Here is a 23,517-nt window from a genome sequence, read left to right on the forward strand (position 1 = left end):
TAAATGTAAGCTACAAGGCACCTTCTTTAATCATGAGAACTAAGTTTCTAAATTATAGCCTTATAGGATTTAGAGCAATCAGTTAAATGAAAAAACAGAAAATGAATAGTAATGTATCTATTGACAATCTAATTTTAATGACTTGTTGTTGTTTTCAAATATGTGTGCTTCTCATACACATTGATATGTGGTACTTAGGACTGCTTATTTATCACTGTCTAACAAATATAACCAAGTTAAACACTACAAATTTGAAAGTGCAGTTTTACACTTTCCAAGTTTAAAAGGAATTATTTTGGCCTTCAAATAAAAGCAGACAATTAGAATATTACAGTCACCGATAAACATCCATTGAGTGTTTTAACAATAATATTATAATTCATTATATTGTATTTATAACATATTTATACAATTATATACCTAGTAGGCTATTTAATATAAAAAAATACTGTTGTGATTTTATTTATGAAAATAAAGATAAATATTAAGTCTGTATAAGTTCCACTTATATATATTTTTTACAAGTTCACAAATTTTTAGAGTCATTGAACCAGATGACTTAACTTTACTATTTCTAAAGCTGCTAATTTGGCATAAGTTACACCCATATGGTACCTAAATATCATTTAAATGAAATTTTATAATCTTTCAGATGATCACTAGGTTGGCAAAGGGTAAGCAAGTGGAAGAAGAAAGCTAGATGTTTCCAAAGTTTGTAGGATGCAGCAAACATCAAGTAGAAGGTGGAAAATAACCCAGAATAGGAGATGTCTGCTCTGTAGTATTTTGCCTGAGAGTCAAGTTGTAAGACATATTTGAATAAAACTTCTTACCCTATAATGTTTTACAATTTAATATTTTCTTTCTTGAATATGCTTTGTAAAATTCAAATTTTAATATTAAAATATAAACTATTTTAAATGATCAATTGAATGCTAATTTGCTTATTCTACCTATCATTGTTTAGAGCTTGTTGTTGGCAGTTGCTATTGGCAGTATGCTATTTCTCAAAACACTTATAACTTTTGTTAGCCATCCAAATTACTAACTTTTCAGCCATGAGACCTATGAAAGAACTCGTCTAACATCTTATTTTTAAGTATCAGACTTAAGTAAGATTGTAGTTCATTTTTCAAAGAAAATGGTAGTGAAGACAGAAGATGTAATACCCAGGGTGGGGCTAACTATACTCCAGAAATAGGAACCACGGCTGATATGTCTTCAAAAAAATTAATAATACTTGATAAAAATCAGTTGAAGTTCAGATATACATTTAAGTAAAACAATCATTATGGTTAAATTGTACCCAAGTTCTTACACAGAAAAAAAGAGAAGATGCTTTGTTTTCATCCACCAGAAAACCTGGTGAGAAAAGTAGGTGGAAATCATGGAGTAAACAATGATGACGGCATCTTACCTGAAGACCTATGGGACCAGGAGGTCCAGGGAAACCTCTGGCACCCTCGTCACCTTTTTGTCCAAACATCCCCTGCTGTCCTCTAGGACCTGGTTCACCATCACCTCCCTAGAGAGGAGAAAAAAATAAAACAAAACAAAACACGATCACAAATAAACTGGAAAAATCATTAAGATATGAGTTATAAAAATGTGGTCATTTCTAATTTAACCCAAGCACATCTATTTGAGAATAACAAAGGAAAAAATTGATTAAATTCCCATCATCTGCTGCAAATATATCATTATTTGTTTTGCTTACTTTCTTTGTTTCTAGAGTATGACGATTTTGATTTGATCATGTCTATCAAGTGAAGTAAAAGCTATCTAATAAGGGAAAATAATGTTTAGAATTTATTATATATTAAGTACTTCTCAACTGGCTATTATCTATTTTCAAATGAACTCACAGTGTGTTTATAAGAATCAGTTTATTTAGCTATATTAGACAATTTTTTTTTTTTTTTTTGAGACAGAGTCTTACCGTGTTTCCCGGGCTAGAGTGAGTGCCGTGGCGTCAGCCTAGCTCACAGCAACCTCAAACTCCTGGGCTCAAGCGATCCTCCTGCCTCAGGCTCCTGAGTAGCTGGGATTACAGGCATGCACCACCATGCCCAGCTAATTTTTTTCTATATATTTTTAGTTGTCCGACTAATTTCTTTCTATTTTTAGTAGAGACGGGGTATTGCTCTTGCTCAGGCTGGTTTCGAACTCCTAAGCTCAAACAATCCGCCCGCCTCGGCCTCCCAGAGTGCTAGGATTACAGGTGTGAGCCACCGTGCCCGGCCTACATTAGATAATTTTAATTTGATTCAATGTTAAGCATACAAACGAAACTTAATTACCCCACAAAACTAACTAGGTATAGGACAACTTGTAACTTTAATCAGGGAGCTAAGAGGATTTAGATTTTCTGAACAAAGTGGAATACTTACAGCAATTCCAGGGGCACCAACTGGCCCTTGAAGACCAGGGGGACCGGGAGGACCCTGCGGTGAGATAAAAATCAGTAATTTTAAAACTGAAGCCAGAAGAGCCTCGGCTATGTAAAGCAGAACATTTGGCTGATTGAAATCTATTAAACACCTCTACGCTCCTTGAGAAAAAGGAAGCATCAATTAGAAGTCTTTCGCATTTAGCACAACCATTTTTGTTTTACTCCTTGAGACTCAGACTTCCATATTTGAAAGTAATTTTAAATTGGCATTTATTGGAAGCACTCTCATCTGCAATATTGCAGATATTTCAAAATATATTTTTTGCTAACATAAATCAAGTTGAAGATTCACATTTGAAAATTTTCAAAATATCATTCCTTTAATGACATATATGAATGAGAAAAGAATACATGAAAAATTTGTCTATATACTATCCTCTAAATGAACACCAAGGTTCTCAGGATTCTATACAGATAGAATGCAGTGATATACGAAAATTTAGAATTTTCACATATGCACACCCATGCAAACTTAGTATTATTATATATGTTAAGTATAACAGAATCCCTTATTTTAAGCACTAGAATTCAAAAGATATTAGGAGTCTTTCATGCATGGATATTTCCTAACTGTCTTATTTTCTTACATTAATAAGTGGTCAGGCATTATAAAAAATTAAGAAGAAATTACGAGCAAATTAAGTCATTATATTGTATTATTCCTTATCATAACTACCATATTTGTGTTTTATACTACATAGACATTTGCACTAATGCTGCAAAAACAATGGTGGATAAAATTGCTGGTGGATTAGCCCCACTAATGTTTGTAGCTGCCATTTGTAATATCATTCATTGCATTTTCATCACAATGTACTCTTAGTCAACACAAAAATGGCTGTTTCACTTAAGAATGTTCTTGACGAAGCACAGAAAGTTACTAATTTTATTAAATACTGACTTTGAGTATGTCTTTTGATATTCATGTGACAAGATGTAAAACACACATGAAGTACTTTTGCTTCATAATGAGGTATAGTGCCTGACTCAGAAAAAGTGCTTGGACTATACTTTGATTAGCAAGCTGAACTTTTACCTGGAATATCAACTTTTACATGGAACACCATTTTTTACTTGAAACAGCAGCTGACAGAAAAACTATGATTATTTAAACTTGGGAATTTGGCAGATATGCTATTGAAGATAAAGGAAACCTGAGACTTCAGTGCCAACAACTGGCAGTACTTATTGTCAATGATTAAATTTAAACTTTCAAGCAAAAATTAGAATTTTAGAAATCTCACATCTTCCATTGTGGGCTTCCCAGCTTCCCAATTTTCTTAAGATATTGATATTCTATTTTAAAAAGTGTCCATAATTTGATGACCTTACCCAGTCAACCAATAATTTCTAAATGTCCAATGAAAAGATATTGCAAAATTATGTATGAATAAAAGTCAAGGTACAAGAGAGAGCTAATGGGTGTTAATGTAATAGCACAAAAATCTCACTGTTTTGATTTCAGATTCTGTATTGCAACTTACTGTTAAGAAAAACGACCACTTATCAAATTTTGATGTAGAATCGGAGAATATACAAAATTATCTGAAAAGGTATTCAAAATGCTCCTTCCTTTTAAAACTACATATTTTTGTGAGCTCGGATCTTCTTCATGCTTTCAAACAAAATAACACGTCATTACAGATTGAAGTAGATAGGAGACTATAGCTTTATCTATTAAGCTAGATACAACAAACTTAAAGATGCTACTTGCATTGTTTTTTGCTTGAGAAAAATATAGCTATTTTTCATTAAAAGTGCTTTGAGCTTGTTATTCTTAATTCTAAATGAGTCCATACATAAGTATTAAAATATCTCAGTTTTAATTCACATGTACAAAAGCTTTTTGGGCTCTTCAAAAAAATTTAGGAGTATACAAGGGTCCTGAGAGGCAAAAATGTGTGAGAACTTCTGGCTTAAATAATAGTCCTGCAGTCATGTTTAATCACAGCTTTTAAGGAAGACATAAAAACTTCTTAAAATATGGCTTTTGTCTAGTATATAAGGTATTCTAATTAGACCAATAGCATTTACTTATCTTTAGGAAATCTAAATGGAGTCTAAAGAACGTAATTTACCTCTACAGTAATTTGATTCGTCCCCATGAAACCTCATGCTAAAATTTGATCCCTGACAGTGAAGGTGAGGCCTAATGACAGTGTTTGGGTCATGAGAGTGAATCCCTCATGAATGGCTCCCTGTAGTGAGTTCTCCTTCTCAAGAGACAGGATTGGTTCTCAGGGAGCTGGATTAGTTCCCCTCCCCGCCCCCATCACCCTTCCCACCATCCAGAGTGGGTTGTCATAAAGGCAGGATGCACGTAGGGTTTGGTTCCTCTTTGAGCATGCTCACATACCTTTTGATCTCTGCCATGTTTTGATGCAGCACAACAGCCCTAGGATAAGCCTAGCCAATGCCGGTATCATGCTTCTTGTATAGCCCAAGGACTCTCAAATTAAATAAACCTCTTCTTCATAATTTACCCAGCCTTAGATATTCCCTTATAGAAACACAAACAGACTAAGGCAGATACTAAAATAGAATTTGTAAATTTATAGTCAATACCAATTGCACCAAACTTACACAGCTGGTTTTCTGTACACAATTTCTTGTCATAATTTTACAGCATAAATCCAGAGTATCAGTGTTGTTGCTTATTTTCTAAGGTTTTGTTATACTCAATAAAAAAAGAAATCAAGGGCCTATTACATATTCAATACTGCAATTACATGCAAGCTCTTTCTGCTCTGATTCTAGAGATTTCTTTTTAGTTAGAAATATTCAGCTCTCATAAGTCTTTGGTAAATATTAATACTTAGTTTGAGATTCAATCAATTCTAATAAAACCTCTTTTCAAAGTTATGTGTTAAGGTATGCAGTAATTCTAACCCTAAAAGCATCCAAATGATAGATGGATCATAGGACAGAACTAGAATAATCTATTAGAATCAAACTGCTAGGGATGATGTATAAAGTTCCATACTAGGTAAAAAAAAAAAAAGTTAATTAAAGACATATCTCTATATTCCCCCAATTTACATTTCTATTGCAGAGCAAATATATGAACAGTTAAAGAAAGAAATAATGTAAATAAAGAACTTAAAAAACTAAATGTCCGTAGATGTTCTTTAAGGAGTATAAATTATTAAGTGCTGAGGTGAAGTACATGAGAGTATCATTATCCAATGTGTTTAATCTAAGAACAAGGAAACTTTTTAAATATTTAATTTAAAGAGGATGTAAAGTGGTAAAGAATGAAGAAAAAGTTATAGAGGCAAGAGTGACCACATCATTTGAGTGAGAAAGCAAAATTGTTTTGATAGTTTTATGACTTCAGAGAAAAATTCTAAAATAAATATTTATAGTATATGGGAACAGATTTATCAATGGGTATACATGTGGAATATAGTAATAGTATTAATTTTGGTACATATTATTTCTCATGATCATATGGAAAAGATTATTTCATTATATTATTCTTTCATGTGCTATCACAGATTTATAAATGTGGCCTATAATCATCATAATTTACTTAATCACAGAAAGAAAACCTCACAGAATTGTATAGAATTATATAACCACAGAAGAAATATAGTATCGATATTTTAAGTTTTGGATAGTTAAGTAGTACAACATAAAAATATCCACAGTAAACAGTAAAAGATGTTAAAATGAGTAATGTTCCCTCAACAAGAAGTGGGAAACTCACATTTTCTCCTTTGTCACCCTTGCTGCCTTTTTGTCCGGGTTCACCAATTTCACCCTGTATTTGAAAGATTTGAGTTAAAATTTATCTCTAACATGCCACCCTGCCATTGAATTGTTTTTATCATTATCAAATTGTTAAATTTTACCTTTAATATAATCACATGTTAGTGTTTAACGTCACTGTTTAAAATGTAAAATGTTGGGTTCCTTCTGCTTCTAGCTTTCTAGTACTGAATAATATATACACAAACAAAAGTCAACTTAATATCAAGGAATACTGCAACTGGATTTATAACCAAAAAATTAATTTAGTCTCAATATAACCAGTATAAACTGATAATGAAAGTACATTGATGTATAGAAACTATGATTACACATTAATCAAAAATTACTTTTCTTTTCTCCTAGTTTTCCAAATACTAAAATCATGCACATTATTGGAGTGCTGGTTTACAAATTTTTACAATATTTTACAATAAAATATTAAAATATATCAGATTCAAAAATGTCTTGGAATCAAGTGTTTAGAGTATTTATCTGTTGGTAAAAGATAACATGATTATCAAGTATGTAATTCATTCTTAAATCTTACTGTACGATATCCAAAACATGAGAGTTAATATATACATATAATTAATTATTTTTATATTCATTTCAGAAGGGCATTTTAAAAGTAAGTAAATTTTGGCCTCTACTATTTTTTCTCACTACCATTCTTCTTTCATTCCATTTTCCTGTTTATATCCCACATACTGTTTTATGGAATACATACTAACTCTCAACTTTTTAAATAAAACTTGGCTGGAACATGTTTGAAACTTTGAAAAAGATAACCTTTTATCTGGCATCCAATCTTAAAAAGATTAATTCCAGAATTCTTGAAAAAAAAATTAAACTTTCTCGCAGGATTTACTAACATTAATAAAGAACACCAACCTTGTCTCCGTCTTCTCCAGGGGAGCCAGCAGGACCAGCTGGCCCTGGGAGACCCACAGGACCTTGTACTCCATCTCTCCCTGCAGGGCCTTGGGGACCTTTTTCTCCCTGTATTGACAATCCAACAGATCATTAATTTGCTGTAAGAAACCTATAAATTAACTGTTTGCTACAATTTTGAAGTGTAGCTACAACAGTCATAAGCTACCTTCTATTAATATATTTGACAAGGAAATTGTTCAATGTTTCTAAGAAAAAATATTTTCAAGTGACAAATGACAACTCAAAAGATCCCTACATTCATTAGTGACTAAGAATAATGTCCTTTTTTAATCATTTATGAATCTCAGACTATGGGCCGCAAAAATAATTAGGACTCAAATTAGAATTTTTCTTTCAAACATGTATTTTCTAAGCAAGTATTATATATTGACAAATCGGATGCCTGATGTTTACGAAAACTTGCTGAGCCTCTACTCCCCTTCATTAGTGCCACTGAAATATCTGTGCAATGGGAACTAAGCTTTAAAAATCACAAAATACATTTGCTCACATGTCCAAGTTTGCAATATGCTTTATGTTTTACATGTAACTCTTTCCTATTTTTAACAAATGTTTCATGGGTTTTCCCACATTTTGATATATTAAATCACTGCTGCTTTCACTGATGTGAAATGACAAGGCTGTTAACTTTTTCTGTTTTTATTTTGGTTCATTTGGTTTTTAATAATGGTATTATTTTCCTGTTTTTAAATTTACCTATATGTGTAATTTAAAAAAAAAATAGTGCCTTGATAATGAAGACAGCCTCTATTTCCCATAAAACATCCTTTCAGAGTTTAAAATAAATTATTTTCTAAAAGTCAAAATTTTCACCAGCTTTGCATAAGACAGTATTTCTGATTGCATTTGGGGGTTCTATTTGTTCTTGTCATATAAAAGAGTAATCTACAACTCATTAGGTCCTGCCTTTGCATTACTCCACTTTCCCCCACTTCCCTTACCTTCTCCTGCTCTTCTACAATGACTTGGTTTTGCTTGTTTTGTCTCCTAATTATCTCTTGAATATATTCACTTCACTTTACCTCCACCACTGACACCTTATTCCAAAATACTAGTATCCTTTGTCTGACATCCTGAAATAACCTCCTGCCTTTCCCCACATTGATTTTTACTTCCTTCCAATCTATTCCCCATTCTGTATCCAGAGAGTCAATCGGATCATCTCACTTACACTTTTTAGGTCAATTTACTTGTTACTGTCCCTAAGACAAAGACCAAGGTTAGTGTGGCTTACCATGACCTGCCTCCTACTACCTGCCCTAGCACATCTGGCTTCCTCGAACCCTTGCTCTCTGAATGCCACCCCTTCTAGATCTTATTTTCAGTCCCTTAAATCTGATGCCATGCCCTCTCCTGTCATATGGCCTTATCACATTTTGTTCCTTTGGCCTCCTCTTTTACATGTCACCTTCAATGTATGGTCCAAGGACAAGTCCCAATTCTAGCACTCATCTCTCTGCTATAAACTGACATATACCATTGCATTTCCTTCATATCAATAACCAGATTTTGTAATTACACATGTATTTAGTGATTCTTTATTATCTAATTTCCCCACCAGACAATAAAGAGTGCGAAGGCAGGAAATGTGTCTGTTTTTGCATTTCATTATATACTCTTGGCCTGCAGCCCGGAGTAGCCACTTAAGGAGCATTTGTTGAGTTAGTTAATTAATGACAACAAAATATCTATAAAACAAAGCTAACTTGTTGATCCTGATTTATTACATGCCTGTGTTTTCACATGTACTTGTTTTTCAAAACTGTGCCATATATCATATAAAACATACCTCTGATGTCACTCTGGAGACCTTTCATTTCCTTCCATCAAATATTATGATACCTACCTATACTCATGAGACGTACTGCGCTGTTCACACTAAACTTCACTGCTTTAAACAAAACAGCTGTTTCAAATATTCCCCTTTAATTTGAATATCCTTGTTACCCTTAACTGCAAAATTCAATTATTTTATACAAGGATAGCTGTAAATAAGACCGATAAGTTCTCATCTGCCTTCATTATAGTACATATAATCTCCAGCCGGGAACTACTTGCCATTTATTATATTTCTTCTGACCCTGGTCTGTTTGGAGTCGGAAGAAATCGTTCCAGTGATCTGCAGCACTCTAAATTTAGATTCAACATTTATAACTCTTCAAGACGACATAGCAGTCCCTCCCACAACCCACACAACAGCCGGACACATCGTCTTTCCTTAACTGGTCAGTCTTTCTTTCACCACTTCTACCCTTCCATTTACATTAGTAACTAAATTTTACCTTAAAAAATTGAGAGATAGTTACACATTGCCATATGCTTTGTTTGACTTGGCATGGTCTTGTATTTAACCTATCTTCATGCCCTCAACTTTTACCACAAGTCACAAAGCCCTCCCTCCTTACTTAAAAGCTGATTTATATATTTATTTTTAGTGTATTGTTTCTTCCTTCTTTATGGCAAGTCTGGTTCACGCACTGATGATGATGATAATGAGGACGATTATTCTGAACATTTACCACAATTCTGCAAAGTGCTTTAGAACTGTAGTTTTATCTAATCCTCACAAAATACTGATTATCTTCTTTTCAGAGATGAAAAAACAGAGGTTTTAATGTTAAATAACCAAAATCATGACCTAAATACATGATAGAGTTAGTTCTCAATCCAATTCTAGTCGTCTCCAAGCAGGCAGCTTTAGTTTGACTTCCTTAACTCCTCACTTTTCACCGATTATTTTCTTACTATTGGTAAAGTAGATAAGTATATGCACAATACAATAAGGAGAAGCATTGCATTGCATTCCCTCCTACTAGTACTTCCACCTACGACTCATTCTTCTTTCGTCTCCATGCCTTACTTGGGCGATCTACATTCACCTACTCCACTCCACTTCTTCATAGTTCACTTTCTTTTTGAATCCCATTATAATTATCCTAAAATTATGAATGTCCGCAGGTCAAATCTCAGCCTCTCTTTTTGTTTTTTTAAGCTTTCAATATTCTTGATCTTTTGCAACTCTAACAAAAGAGGACTCTTTTCTCTCTTGGTCTGTTTGATAGCATGCCTCTGGAGATTATCTACATCTATCTATATCTATATCTATCTATATCTATAATTTATGGACTCTCTTTCTCTCTTACTGGATCCTTTCAGAATCACACCCATTATAATTTTCCATAAAGAATGAGTCTTGGGCTAGCCATGGTGGCTCATGCTTGTAATCCTAACACTCTGGGAGGCTGAGGCTGGAGGATCATTTGAGCTCAGGAGTTCGCAGCCAGCCTGTGCAAGAGCAAGACACCATCTTAACAAAAATACAAAAATTAGCCAAGCGTGGTGATGTGCACCTGTAGTCCGAGCTACTTGGGAGGCTGAGGCAGGAGGATCACTTGAGTCCAGGAGTTTGAGGTTGCAGTGAGCTATGATGATACAGTCACTGCACTCTAGTCCGAGCAACAGAAGGAGACTTTGTCTCAAAAAAAAGAAAAAAAGAAAATAGAAAAAAAGAAAAAGAAAGAAAGAAAAGAATGGGTCCAGATTTCTGTTCTCCTCCCTCCTCAACATTGTATCACATAGTAATCAAATAATAGTTTCTAAATATCACTTATTCTAAATAACTCCCAGATTTACAATCTTGGCGCTGAACATTCTATCTGCAAATATATGCTTGAAATTATAAATAAGTATTTGGAGCATAATTTTCTGAAAATCTCTAACTCCTATTATCTAATTCATCTGTGGTTAAATGCATTGGCTTCATTGTGCTTTGGATCTAGCTGTACCCATGCTTGCCCCGTTTCTACAACTATCCCCCAAATAGATATGTAAGTAACATAGATTCCTATCTGTAATTCTTCCATTCAGTATCTCTCCAACACAATTAATAGTTTTCTTTAAGAATCATTCTCCCTGTCAAAATATTTCTGTCAATGCAATTAAGTTGAAAAGGTTATTGACTCCCTTCTTACCTGCTTTCCAGCCCCACCTCCAAGAGCTTCTAATCTGACCGATTCATTTGAGGAGTCTGATTAAACCGCAGTCTTGCCATAGTAGGTCATGTAAATACTCTTGTTTTCCACTTTCTCCCTTCCAAGAAGCTGCGTTGAAGGGTAGAGGGACCAAGAACTTGTCTTCCACAGACCCAGTCTTGTCTCTCTCTTTCTTTACGCAAGCCTAAACCTACTGATAATTGCATCATATTTTTATAACACAAGCTGCTCAGAGGAAGTAAGATCCAAATTTATAATTGGGAAGAGAAAGAAGTAAAAGTCTGCACTTAATTTGGTTATTTCCATCAGTTTTTATTAGACCCATACATGGATAGCTAAGGGTAGTTTCTCCCAACGCTCTTACAACCACTTTATGCTACTGTCCCCTAACCAGACACCTTCCTCAAAGTACTACTTAATACAGTAGCTAGCACTTAGTTATTCTAAATAACTATTTGTTGAATAAAAGCAAAATGGAACCAATATCCTGGAGTTGGTGGTGGTGGCGAGAACTGAGAGAGGATGGATGAGCAAACCGTTCCCTTTTGCCTTTCCCTAGTCATGGTATCATCAACTTCCAACAAAACCCAGGTCCAAAGCCTAGATCTCACAAGGGCTCTGTCGATACTTCCCCGTCTGTCCCACCAAATTAATTTCTTATTATCATTTTCAGTGCTTTTCTATATTCTGATCTTTGTTTCAATATATTAGTCCTTCATAAAACCAAGGTATACTTTCATTTTAAAACCCACTGTTCAATATATTAACTTCGCAGAAGTCGTGACTTTTCTGAATAGCATATTCTCAATTTGTATAAAAGCAATGTATATTCCTTTTTTCTATATGCATTCTTTATGATATTGTGCCTAGATACATGTGCCTTAGATTTTTAAAAGAACTTGGATCAAAATACCTGAATCTATTCTTTCTATTTCCTCCCAGTGCCCAGCACATTATAAAATATTTTGCTTTAAGAAAAATGCTCAGCATATTAAAAGTCCTTTATCTGTCACCCAAAAATTCTACCCACAGGTGCTATAGCCCCATTCTTACATTTTAACTGTTTCTGAAAGGTAACTGATTACAGAAAAAAAAAATCTTTTTTTATTTGGAAATTGCTGTCGTTTGAATGTGTCACCCAAAAATCACACATTGGAAACTTAATCCCAATGCAACAGTTTTGGGAAGTGGAGCCTAAGAAGAGGTCATTAGGCCAGAGGGCTGAGTGAATGAATTAATGCTGCTATTGCCAGAGTGGGGTCATTATAAAAGGGAGAGTTTGCTTCTCTCTCTCTCATCCTCACTTTGCTCTCCCACTGTGAAACGACGTGGCAAGAAGGCCCTTTCCAGATGCAGCTCCTTAATTTGGACTTTCCAACCTCCAAAACCATGAGCTAATTAATTTCTATACATTATAAATGACCCAATCTGTGGTATAGTGTTATAGCTGCACAAAATGAACTAAAACAGAAACATTGGAATAATATCACAAAGTAATGAGAGAAAATGAATGGACAATGAAAACAATCAACTTGCTAAACTGAAGTCTTAATGATAAAAAAGCATTTTGAATTATAATCTTAAACTGATTTATATATGCCAAGACTTACCAGTATACAAAAGTATTAAACATAGATTTTTGTGTATCATAGCCAACACTTTTATCTACATTTACTGAATCAGTTTGTGTTTTAATCTTGTAAGATGAGAGACTGTTTTTTTTTTTTAATCAGCATGATTAAATCAAAAGCAGGGACAAAAACAGAGGAGAAATCTCAGCAAAAAAACATATACCTGATGAACAGAGTGCAAAGTCACTTGAGTATACAATTTTAAAATCCAATAAATATAAGATGAAATAATTGGTCAGGTGTTTCCCATCTCACTCACTGGAGATCAAAGCTCAAATTACATGAGAAGGGCAGCCGCTTTCTATGGGTTTCATTTACAGACTATGGAAATGCTTGGAATTGAATTTGTATTACAAGACATACGAAAAGTTCACACTTTTCTAATATAAAGCAGTGAGGTATAGTTTTAATCAAAACTCCCGATTATATTTTTTAAAAGGAGCAAAATGAGAAGCCTTTTACATTAATAATATCCAACTCCCTCACAGGTTTAAGGTTCCATAAACTGTGAAAAAAGTTATCTCATTTAATTGAATTTGAAATTTCCTCCATTATAAATATAAAAAGACGTTGTGTTCATATGCCAGGCACATATGCAGAGAGAATGCAGTGGGGTATGGAAAGCTAATATTCTTGAATAAAAAGTCACACGTGTGCAGGGTAACAGTATAATGTATTTTCTCCTTGACATTACTTACAGGGGCACCTTTCTCTCCTGCTGGACCAGGAGGACCCTGGGGTCCTGGGCGTCCCGGCAAACCAATTGGGCCAGCTGTCCCTGCTGATCCACGCTCTCCTGGTGAGCCCTAGTGCACAGTAAAAGAAACATTTTGTTATTAATGATGAAAAAAGTGATACTGGCTTAAAGAATCACTTATTTAAAAATAGAATCTTACAGTCTAGTTAATTATGTAAAAATAACCTTTAGACAATTAAGATCTCAAAGAGGCACAATTGTACCCGCTATTTGAAATATTAATTTCTATCCCCAATATTAAGCACAGTTGTTGAAGGCAGAAAATATTGATGAGATAAAAAAATACTTCAAAATTATATGTATTTAATATTTTATAGATCTTTTTTCATTTAAGTGTTCATAATTGTGCACAGTGCTTTATAAAGCATATATCTAATATATAATCTCCTGTACATTTATTTCCCTGTATTATACTGGATGGGCAGAATACATTCCCTAGACCAGTATTTCTTGAAGTGATTTCTGGGCTTCACTTCAAACTTACTGAATCAAAATTTCGAAATCCAAAAAATTAGTTCAGAAATTCTCTGCATTAATCTACAAATATAATTTATTACATAATAATATCTGATGATCGCTATCCCAAATTTGACCTTTTTTGACTTGGAATAAGCCCTTAAATTTATTGTACAGTCCTCCAAGGACCATTGGGTCTTATTATGGACACTGATAAGATAATTCACATTTGATTAGGTTTTTCCATTGAGTTTCAAAAAAGATGTCACATATTTGCTCTTAAAAAATTCTCACATATAAAGTTTTTTAGAAATAGCTATGTAGGCACAGTGGCTCATGCCTGTAATCCTAGCACTCTGGAGTCCGAGGCAAGGGGATTGCTTGAGCTCAGGAGTTCAAGACCCTGAATAAGAGTCAGACCCCGTCATTATTAAAAACAGAAAAAATTAGCTGGGCACAGTGGTGTACAAATGTAGTTCCAGCTACTTGGGGCAGGAAGACACTTGAGCCTAGGAGTTTGAAGATATAGTGAGCTATGATGATGCCACTGCACGCCAGCTTGGGAGACAGAGCGAGACTGTCTCAAAAAAAAAAAAAAAAAAAAAAAGCTATGTATTGTAGATACTGCCTTCATATGAATTACCTGTATCAACAATTTAAGAAAACATTATTTAAAGCAAGAATAAAAGAAATGCAAACATATTTACTAAGTTATGTAAAGCTCAAGTATAGTTTATTTACTATTTCCAATTCTACTTAATAAAAGATAACAAGGATATAGTTTTTGAGTTAGATTCCTAGATGAGTGATTGTTATAATTCTCCATTTTATTTCCTAATTGAACTAAATGTGGCATATTAGGAAATATGATTATTAATATTTTTCCTTAATAATTAACATGTTTAGATAATATCATCATTTCAAAACTCATAGAAGAAATTAAATATAAAAGCTGGAAAATACATTACTTCCACACAGGTTTTCTAATATTATACTTTCAATATATTAGAAATCAGTTTATCATATAAATATAAATTATTGGCTTTGTTCTAATTTATATTTTTATTAGGGAATTAATTACATACGACCGTAAGAACAATGGTAATCATACCCACAATTTGTTTTTACATAGTGCTTCACAATTTGCAAATCAGTTTCAGTTTCATTTCATCATTTTATTCTCGTATCAATGCCAGGCAGTTGATAGAGCAATTGCAGCGTCTTAGTTTTAAAGATGAGGAAACTATAGCTCAAAGAAGTTAACTGTCCTTCCCATGATCACATAACTAGATGATGGGCCCTTGACCACTCAACTCTGTGCTTTCTCCACAAAGCCACCCATTCCTTCTCTCTAAGGAAGACTTCAATGTTTGCAATTATAGAGTATCTGAAACTTAGGAGATAAATATAATTTGAAGAAACTTTGCCAAAAATATAGTTGAAGAAATTGGAAAATTTGAACTTGTGAACAAACCAGATGTGCTTCATATTGCATAATAATAATTAATTAATCTAGAGTTGTGTGAAAATTACATTATTATCAATCAAGTATTCCAAATACTAAAGAGGAGGGTACAATTACAGGTAAAATTACACTTCATATTTTGTAGATAATAAACATCTACTCCTCTGTCAATGTATGTGTATTCAATTTAATAATATAAAAATATTTTTATGAAAAGAATAGTCAAGCATAAGTGGCATAACTGTTAACCAGCTAGCAGACATCTGGTGAATGATTCCAGAGGCCAGTGCAGAAGAGAAAAATAATTGTAGAGTCCCCTAAGTATTTTAAATTCAAGAAGTCAGTTCTAGGCCGGGCGCGGTGGCTCACGCCTGTAATCCCAGCACGCTGGGAGGCCGAGGTGGGTGGATCGTTTGAGCTCAGGAGTTCGAGACCAGCCTGAGCAAGAGCGAGACCCCGTCTCTACCAAAAATAGAAAGAAATCAATTGGACAGCTAAAAATATATATAGAAAAAATTAGCCGAGCATGGTGGCACATGCCTGTAGTCCCAGCTACTCGGGAGACTGAGGCAGTAGGATCGCTCGAGCCTAGGAGTTTGAGGTTGCTGTGAGCTAGGCTGATGCCACGGCACTCACGCTAGCCCGGGCAACAGAGCGAAACTCTGTCTCAAAAAAAAAAAAAAAAAAAAAAAGAAGTCAGTTCTAGAAGTGAAAAGAACGAAAAGTTTGCCTCTCATCATTAGAAAAAGGGAGTCAAAAGGGAAGAAAGGAAGGAGACAAAAGGGATGGGAAGGGCAAGAGCAAAAAGAACAAGAACAAGGTCTATGAATGAACAATGAAAATATATTTTTCTTGAATTACTAAAAAGAGAGAAAAGAGAAAGTTCAGTAATAAAGACACTCCTTTTTTGGTAACAGAAAAACATCAACAAAAGACGATATATAATGCAACTAGGTTTGTTCCGTTTTATTCAGGTTAAAATTAAAACCCCTGAAGATGCATCTCTACTTATCTGAGAAGCTGATTTATCAAGGATCAATGTACATACAAGGTGACTGACTGTATTACATTTTTGTTTTAATATTTCTCTTGTAAGCCGCAGAAAAGGATTATTACCCATTAGTTTTTTCAAATCTAAAATAAGCATACAATTTAAATGCTGAGATATTTTATTTGTTATTGACTGTACAAAAAGAGATGCAATTTTCATTTGTCCCGCCATGAAATTTTTTTTCCTAATTAAACCCCACTCTTCAAAGACTACCCGAGGAAGCATCACAACAGATTGTGCTGAAGCTGACGGCTATGACACTAGAATGAAAAAAGGGGAGAATCGCTAGAAAGCAGCTCACATTAAAAGAATTCATTTTCCAATATTTTCCAATTATTGAGCTCACTACGTAACAATTATTGTGCTCAGTACTTTGCGTATGTCATCGCTGAATAATTTATATATTTTTCAGGTAAAAGCCATAAGGCTCAAGGTCTGTGTGCCCTGATTCACTACAGTCTTTTCCTACAATGCTTAGTAGTTTATAAATGGTGAAAAAAAAAAAATTCCTGACTCATGTCCATAAAATTCATATACATTGTGTTGAATTTTAATAAATAGAAGAAATACAGCCATTTAAGAATAAGCTTATATGTGTTGAACACTAAAATGAGCAAACTTAAAGGAATTCATGACAGTGCTTATGTTCCTTACCCAAATAGTCATTCCCTATCATTTGTTTAGTGCATTTGAACTTCACTACCCAGTTTATTTCTAAAACCTCTGCTGCTTGCCACTATTGTTCATATATTTATTTGTAATTTTCTACAACATCAGTGATTTGTTTTCAGTTTTGATAACAATTCAACACATGTGACACTGGAGACGCTATGGGACTTTGTCATCATGTTGCACTCCTGATTTTAAAAGTAAAATATTCTTTCTCTTTTATGCTGAACTGTAAAATAGTTTGTGTTAATTCACCTTTTTGAGAATATATTTATCCTGGATCATCCCAGAAAAATACTCCTCACACATACTCAGCATTTTTTACTTTATATTTTAGCATTATACTGTGAACATTATTTTCTCTTAAAATATTACATCTCTAACTGTCCCTGTAACACAATATGCCCATTTTTACCTCTGAAGATTTGGTTGCACTTATCTTCTGACTTGGAAAGTCTTTGGTCTTTTCCAATACTATTAAAATTCCAGCCTCTTTTTAGACCCAGAACAATAACCATCATACCAAAAAATTATATTTCTCTGAAAATTAGAAGCATGAGATATCGTTCAAAGTATCCCCCATGCAGTCTGTCATAGCACTCTAGCTTCTCTACCATTATTCTCTGAATGAATTAATGTGGTACTTGGCACTGAATTTTGTGTGGTATCTCCATGTTCTCTTCATTCATATTCCCAATGAAGAAAATAAATTTACAGTTTAAATAACTATAATTCATTTGTCTTTTTATAAAGTATGTGAACATATTGGAAAAAATTAGGCTCTGAATGTAGTCAATAGAAATTTTCCAAATTTGCAGGAAAACATCAATTGAATGTGCATTTTCCCCTAGAAGATGTGGTATCAAAATTAAAAGAAATATATATTAACTCGATACATTATGACTGACACGTTACATGAAAATAACTCATGACATTTACTTAAGTAAAGAATGCCTGTTAAAGTTACAGGAAAACGTGTGTATTAAAATTAAAATATTTCATATAATTATTTTAATGTATCTCAAGTAAAAGACTGCATGTTGATTTGAATCTATGGCAATGTGTATAGTTTACAGATATTATATACTATTTTTTATTACAAAGCTTAACTATTTTAGTTTCTCCCTTGGAGCATTCATAAGATTAAATTTCAGATTGGCATCTTGCTTATGGAAACTGCATTAAAATTAATAACAAGTATATATTACTTTTCTGTAGTTAACATATTGCTCATGATCTTGTCACAGCTCATAAACTTTGTTTATAATTATTATTATTATTTTTTGGGGGAGGGGGGACAGAGTCTCACTCTGTTGTCCAGGCTAGAGTGCCCTGGTGTCAGCCTAGCTCACAGCACTGCCTCAGCCTCCCCAGTAGCTGGGACTACAGGCATGCACCACCATGCCCAGCTAATTTTTTATATATATATTTTTAGTTGTCCAGATAATTTCTTCTATTTTTTTAGTAGAGACGGGGTCTCACGCTTGCTCAGGCTGGTCTCAAACTCCTGAGCCCAAACGATCCACCCGCCTCGGCCTCCCAGAGTGCTAGGATTACAGGCATGAGCCACCGCGCCGGGCCCAGCTCATAAACTTTGAAACAATGGATGAAAACAACAGGAGATTTTTTTTCAATGTATATTATACTTTAGTGCCCTAAAGTAAAACTTCAATTTCATTTTCTATTAGTTATTTCAAACATTCTATAAGCCTAGATATTTCAAATAACAGCATGTTTTGAAGTGATTCTATTTTATATATTTATAAATGAAAAGTGAAAATCTCGGATGGTACCTACCAATTAAGTAAATGATATACCAAACTTTCAAATCTTACTTCAACATTCTCAGGCCAACTTTAAAGGAATAAGCCTATGAATCCTTTAATCCCGACTGAATCATTAGAAAAGTCTTACTTTTTTTTAATGAAAATTTAAACCCAATATTAAAAGAAGGTTCCATTTACACATTCAACAAAAATATAGTGAGAACCTACTCTCTCAGGACACTGACTGTGAATACAAAATGTATCACGGTAGGAAACAGCCCTTGAGAAAATCATATTGGAGATTGCTTTTTTCTTTTTCTTCTTTCCCATAATGAGTAGGCATTTATAGTGAAAAAATTTTTGCATTGCTCTATAGCTGGCTATAGTAAAGAACAGGGGGCTTTATAATTGTTAAGTAAATAAATAATAATATCTAAATGAATGCTTAGGTTTAAATATAGGTTAAATGAATAATGATCAAATTCACAAAGCTAGAGGTTTTTGCTTGTTTTTTTCCAATGATCTCCAGCACCTGGGGTATTACTGGCATATCACAGGCACTAAATAAATGTGTTAATTGAACATGTAATCTTTCCCTTTCCAGCACTGGAACAGCTAGCTTTCTGATCTTGAGCAACTTCTCTATGGCTCACTTTTCTTGCTCAAAAAATAGGGATAGTAATAGTTTGTCATCAGGTTTTTGTGATGTTTAATATATCTAAAGTTCTTTGAATAATGCCTATTAAAGTATGAATGCAATGGATGATACAGAACTGTACATGAACATTTATATATTTCAAAAATAGATACAAAAATCTCAAATAATTATAGAAGTGAAATTTTATAGAAGAGAAAATTAAGATCCAGGCGATTATATATGGGAAATCTAACACATACTATTAAAAGAACTGTAGGGCTTTTTCCACATAACATGATATCATTAATCCTAATTTAAACTATTTGTGTACTTGTCTCTCTACAGCAATGATGAATATTTTACACATCAAAAGTGCTTAGCTTCAAAGAACTTCAAGAAGGAGGGGCTAAAACTGTAGAAATATCATTTTCTTAATTTGTGATCTAAATAACAATGGACACATAATAAATTTAAAGTTTCCCAAAGACAATAGTATGTGTAGAATTACATGAACTATAACGACATAATATCATAAGTTTTCTTTTATTTTATAGTAAATATTAACAACTAGAGGAAATACGTATTTTCTTTCCTCTTATTTTCAACTGAAAAGTGAACATTTACATGATTTTAAAAAGGAGGAATTTACATTTCTCTAATTTCCTTACTTTTAGATTAGCTTTGTCTCTTCCTGCAGCTGTTCTCTGAAACCCTGCTATACCTTCCTCTTAAACCTTACGATGGTAATGAAACAAACAATAGCATCAATCTATATTCTTGGGACAGTGAAAATAGTAGATATTTCTCTAATCCTTCACACTAAGGAGAACAACCAAATAAATATTTAATTAGTTACTTTCACTGGGTGTTTCATATTCTGAGGAGGATTTGTAAAGTAAAGGAAAGTGGTAAACAGACAAATCATCTCATCAGCATCTCATGCAGCCCACAAGAGAGAAGAGAAACATAAACACAAAAAGTTCTGATGAACCAGCACTATAAAACTAGAATGCAAAAACATGTCTGCCCCGGTCTTTCTAGGCCAGGTTGACCTTCGTGGCAAAACTAGCATGAGATAATTCCATGTCCTAGATGACATATATTTTATACAACACAAGCTAAAAATTCAGATAAAATAGTTAAGAATCAACAGAATTTAAAACATAAACTTTGAATGATCAAATTAATGTCTCACAATATCTCAAAATTTGGTCACTGGTCCCTACCACCATCTCTATATGTAGCTCATTTCTAGTTGAATATAACAATAGCCCACTGAGATCTACCTGGGTCACAATGGAAAAAATGTGCTTTATCTTGAAAAGTATAGCATATGACCCAGTAAGTCAGTAGGTGTCATCCTCCTAAACCATTGCTTCTTCTCTTGCTTGAAGAATAAGTAAAAGCCATTGAAAACATTCTCAGGAATATGATACAGTAGAGAAAATAAGAATTATGATAGGAAAGGCATGTAAACTCTTAAAGAATAAAGGACAAGAAGAAGAAATAATAGCACATGAAGAGGAAAACAAAGTCAGAATCATTAGGGGACTGTCATGAAAGAGGAGTCATAGGAAAGAAGTAAAGACTGCTGTATTCTACAACTGTGAAATATTGGACACTTACCCTATAGCAGGGATCTGTCTGGCCCCTCTCATATACTTTGTCAAATATTAACTCCCACCACTCCCGGGGGGGGGAACACAAATGTGGTTTTAAAGATAAAAGGCTTTTACTAAACACACTACTGTATTTGTTTTAACTTCATCATTTTTAGAGAAATAATTATTGGCAATGGGATGATTCTATACCAGAAAGAATATCTGGAGGAGAGATTATTTAGGGAAAATATTTTCCTTGATCTTGTTTTGTGAAAATATAGGTGTTAGGTTAAAGCTGAGAATTTGTTGCATGATATATTTGCATACGTTGTGTGCTTACATAAATACAGAATGCTTATCCAGTTTATGTTCAGCCTGCAGAGAAACACTGCCCTGCTTTCCTCTCTTGATGTTCAGGCCCTTGCCGCTTTCTGTCTTGTGTGTGCATCAAGACATCTGCTTAGTGAGTAAATCCCCTGAGATCAGAAGACATGCCTGTACTTTGATGGGCATCTATTACCAGCTCTTGGATACAACACCGTGCATACAGTGAGCACTGGGTTTTTGCCAGACTTTAAAAGCCCAAAGTCACAGCAACTTGTTGGTATAATTTTGTTTGTTGCAAGCGGTAGCACTACAAAATGTTTCACAATATACATTTGTTCCTAGGAGCAAAACCTTTAGAGAACCATAACCTTAAAATACCAGTTCTTTACTAAGAGGAAGGAAACAGCGATGAGCACTTCAAGACTAAATTTAGCATGCAAAAAATCTACTTTTCATAGATAAAATTGTTTTTTATTTGTAGTTTCAACTCCAACATAGTTCTTTTAGGCAAAACTCACTGTTTCCACCTTTGTATTCTCTATTCTATCTTTCAGCATATCTCTTATTATTTACTATGTTATTTTATCTGTTTCAGATCTGTCTTCCTCAGTAAACCATAAGCTCTTTGCAGAAAAGTTCATTTTATGAATCTATATAACTTCAGTTTAATAAGTTGTCTAGTATATTCAGCTATTTACTTATTTATGGTCTTTACACAAGAATGGCCTTATAGCAGCTCATAGAGTATACATAAAATATAAGATGATATAAATAAGACATAAGTAAGCAAAAAAAAAACAAGTAAGCAAATAATTTTTTATTGGCATAAAATGAGCCAATAATATCAGTAATCTAAAAATGCATGCTATAGACCAAGTTTTTTCCCAGCTGTAGGTCATGGGCCATTGGGTGGTTATGAGATCAATGTAATGGATCTTGTCCAGTACTTTTAAAAAAAATAACTAGAATAAAATATAATAGGCTATGTTAAAGTATATCATATGTACTTTTTTGTAGTAAGTTGTGTTCAAAAATCTATGAAAATAGTCATAAAGTATTATCTTTTGTATTGTCTCCCAGTTTTGACTCCATAATTTCTTTAAGCTAAAGCAAAAATAGAATTCTAAGTTTCATAATTCATAAAGACTAAAGAAAAAAATAAACCAGTTAATTGCTCAAGAAATCACAAAAAGTAATTTTTAAAAATTCTATGAAAAGCATACTTGAAAAAAAGAAATTACAAATATTTCTAAAGCTATTAGGTTGGTGCAAAAGTAATTGTGGTTTTAGCATTGTTGATATTTGCCATTTGATATTGGAATACATTCTTAAATAAATGTGGTTACGTTATACAACATTTTAATGCGCATTTCTTGTTTTATGTTTTTTTGCTAATGACTTATTACTTGTGGTTTATTTTATATTTATTTCAGACTATGGAAATGATGTTAAACAAAAAGCAAATGTGAGTGATTTTCTTATTTGAGTTCAAAATGGGTCATAAAGCAGCAGAGACAACTCGCAACAACAACAATGCATTTGGCCCAGGAATTGCTAACGAACTACAGTCAGTGGTGGTTTAAGAAGTTTTGCAAAGGAGACGGAAGCCTTGAAGATAAGGAGTGCAGTGGCCGGCCATCGAAAGTTAACAACGGCCAATTGAGAGCAATCCTGGAAGCTGATCCTCCTTCTTACAACTACATGAGAAGTTGCCAAGAACTCAACCTCGACCTTTCTAAGGTGGCATTTGAAGCAAATTGGAAAGGTGAAAAAGCTTGATAACTGGGTGCTTCATGAGCTGACCAAAAAACAACAAAAAAAATCATCATATTGAAGTGTCATCTTCTCTTCTTGTACGCAACAAGCAACCATTTCTCGATTGGATTGTGACGTGCGATGAAAAGTCGATTTTATATGACAACCAGCGACCACCAGCTCAGTGATTGGACTCAGAAGAACCTCCAAAGCACTTCCCAAAGCCAAACTTGCACCAAAAAAAGGTCATG

The 23,517-nt window shown here is 33.7% G+C and overlaps 1 protein-coding gene across 1 annotated transcript in view; it reads right to left on the reverse strand.

The window, feature by feature from the left end:
• Positions 1-23,517, reverse strand: part of COL11A1 (collagen, type XI, alpha 1) — a 221,557-nt gene that overhangs the window by 58,109 nt on the left and 139,931 nt on the right. Inside the window, exons 36-40 of the mRNA XM_012654837.1 lie at positions 13,481-13,588; positions 7,097-7,204; positions 6,162-6,215; positions 2,391-2,444; positions 1,418-1,525 (exon numbers count right to left, since the gene is read on the reverse strand). Coding sequence (XP_012510291.1) covers positions 1,418-1,525; positions 2,391-2,444; positions 6,162-6,215; positions 7,097-7,204; positions 13,481-13,588 — 432 coding nt within the window. The remainder of the gene's footprint in view (positions 1-1,417; positions 1,526-2,390; positions 2,445-6,161; positions 6,216-7,096; positions 7,205-13,480; positions 13,589-23,517) is intronic.

Source organism: Propithecus coquereli, unplaced genomic scaffold, assembly GCF_000956105.1.
Source record: "Propithecus coquereli isolate 6110/MARCELLA unplaced genomic scaffold, Pcoq_1.0 Scaffold45, whole genome shotgun sequence".
NCBI classification, from domain to species: Eukaryota; Metazoa; Chordata; class Mammalia; order Primates; family Indriidae; genus Propithecus; species Propithecus coquereli.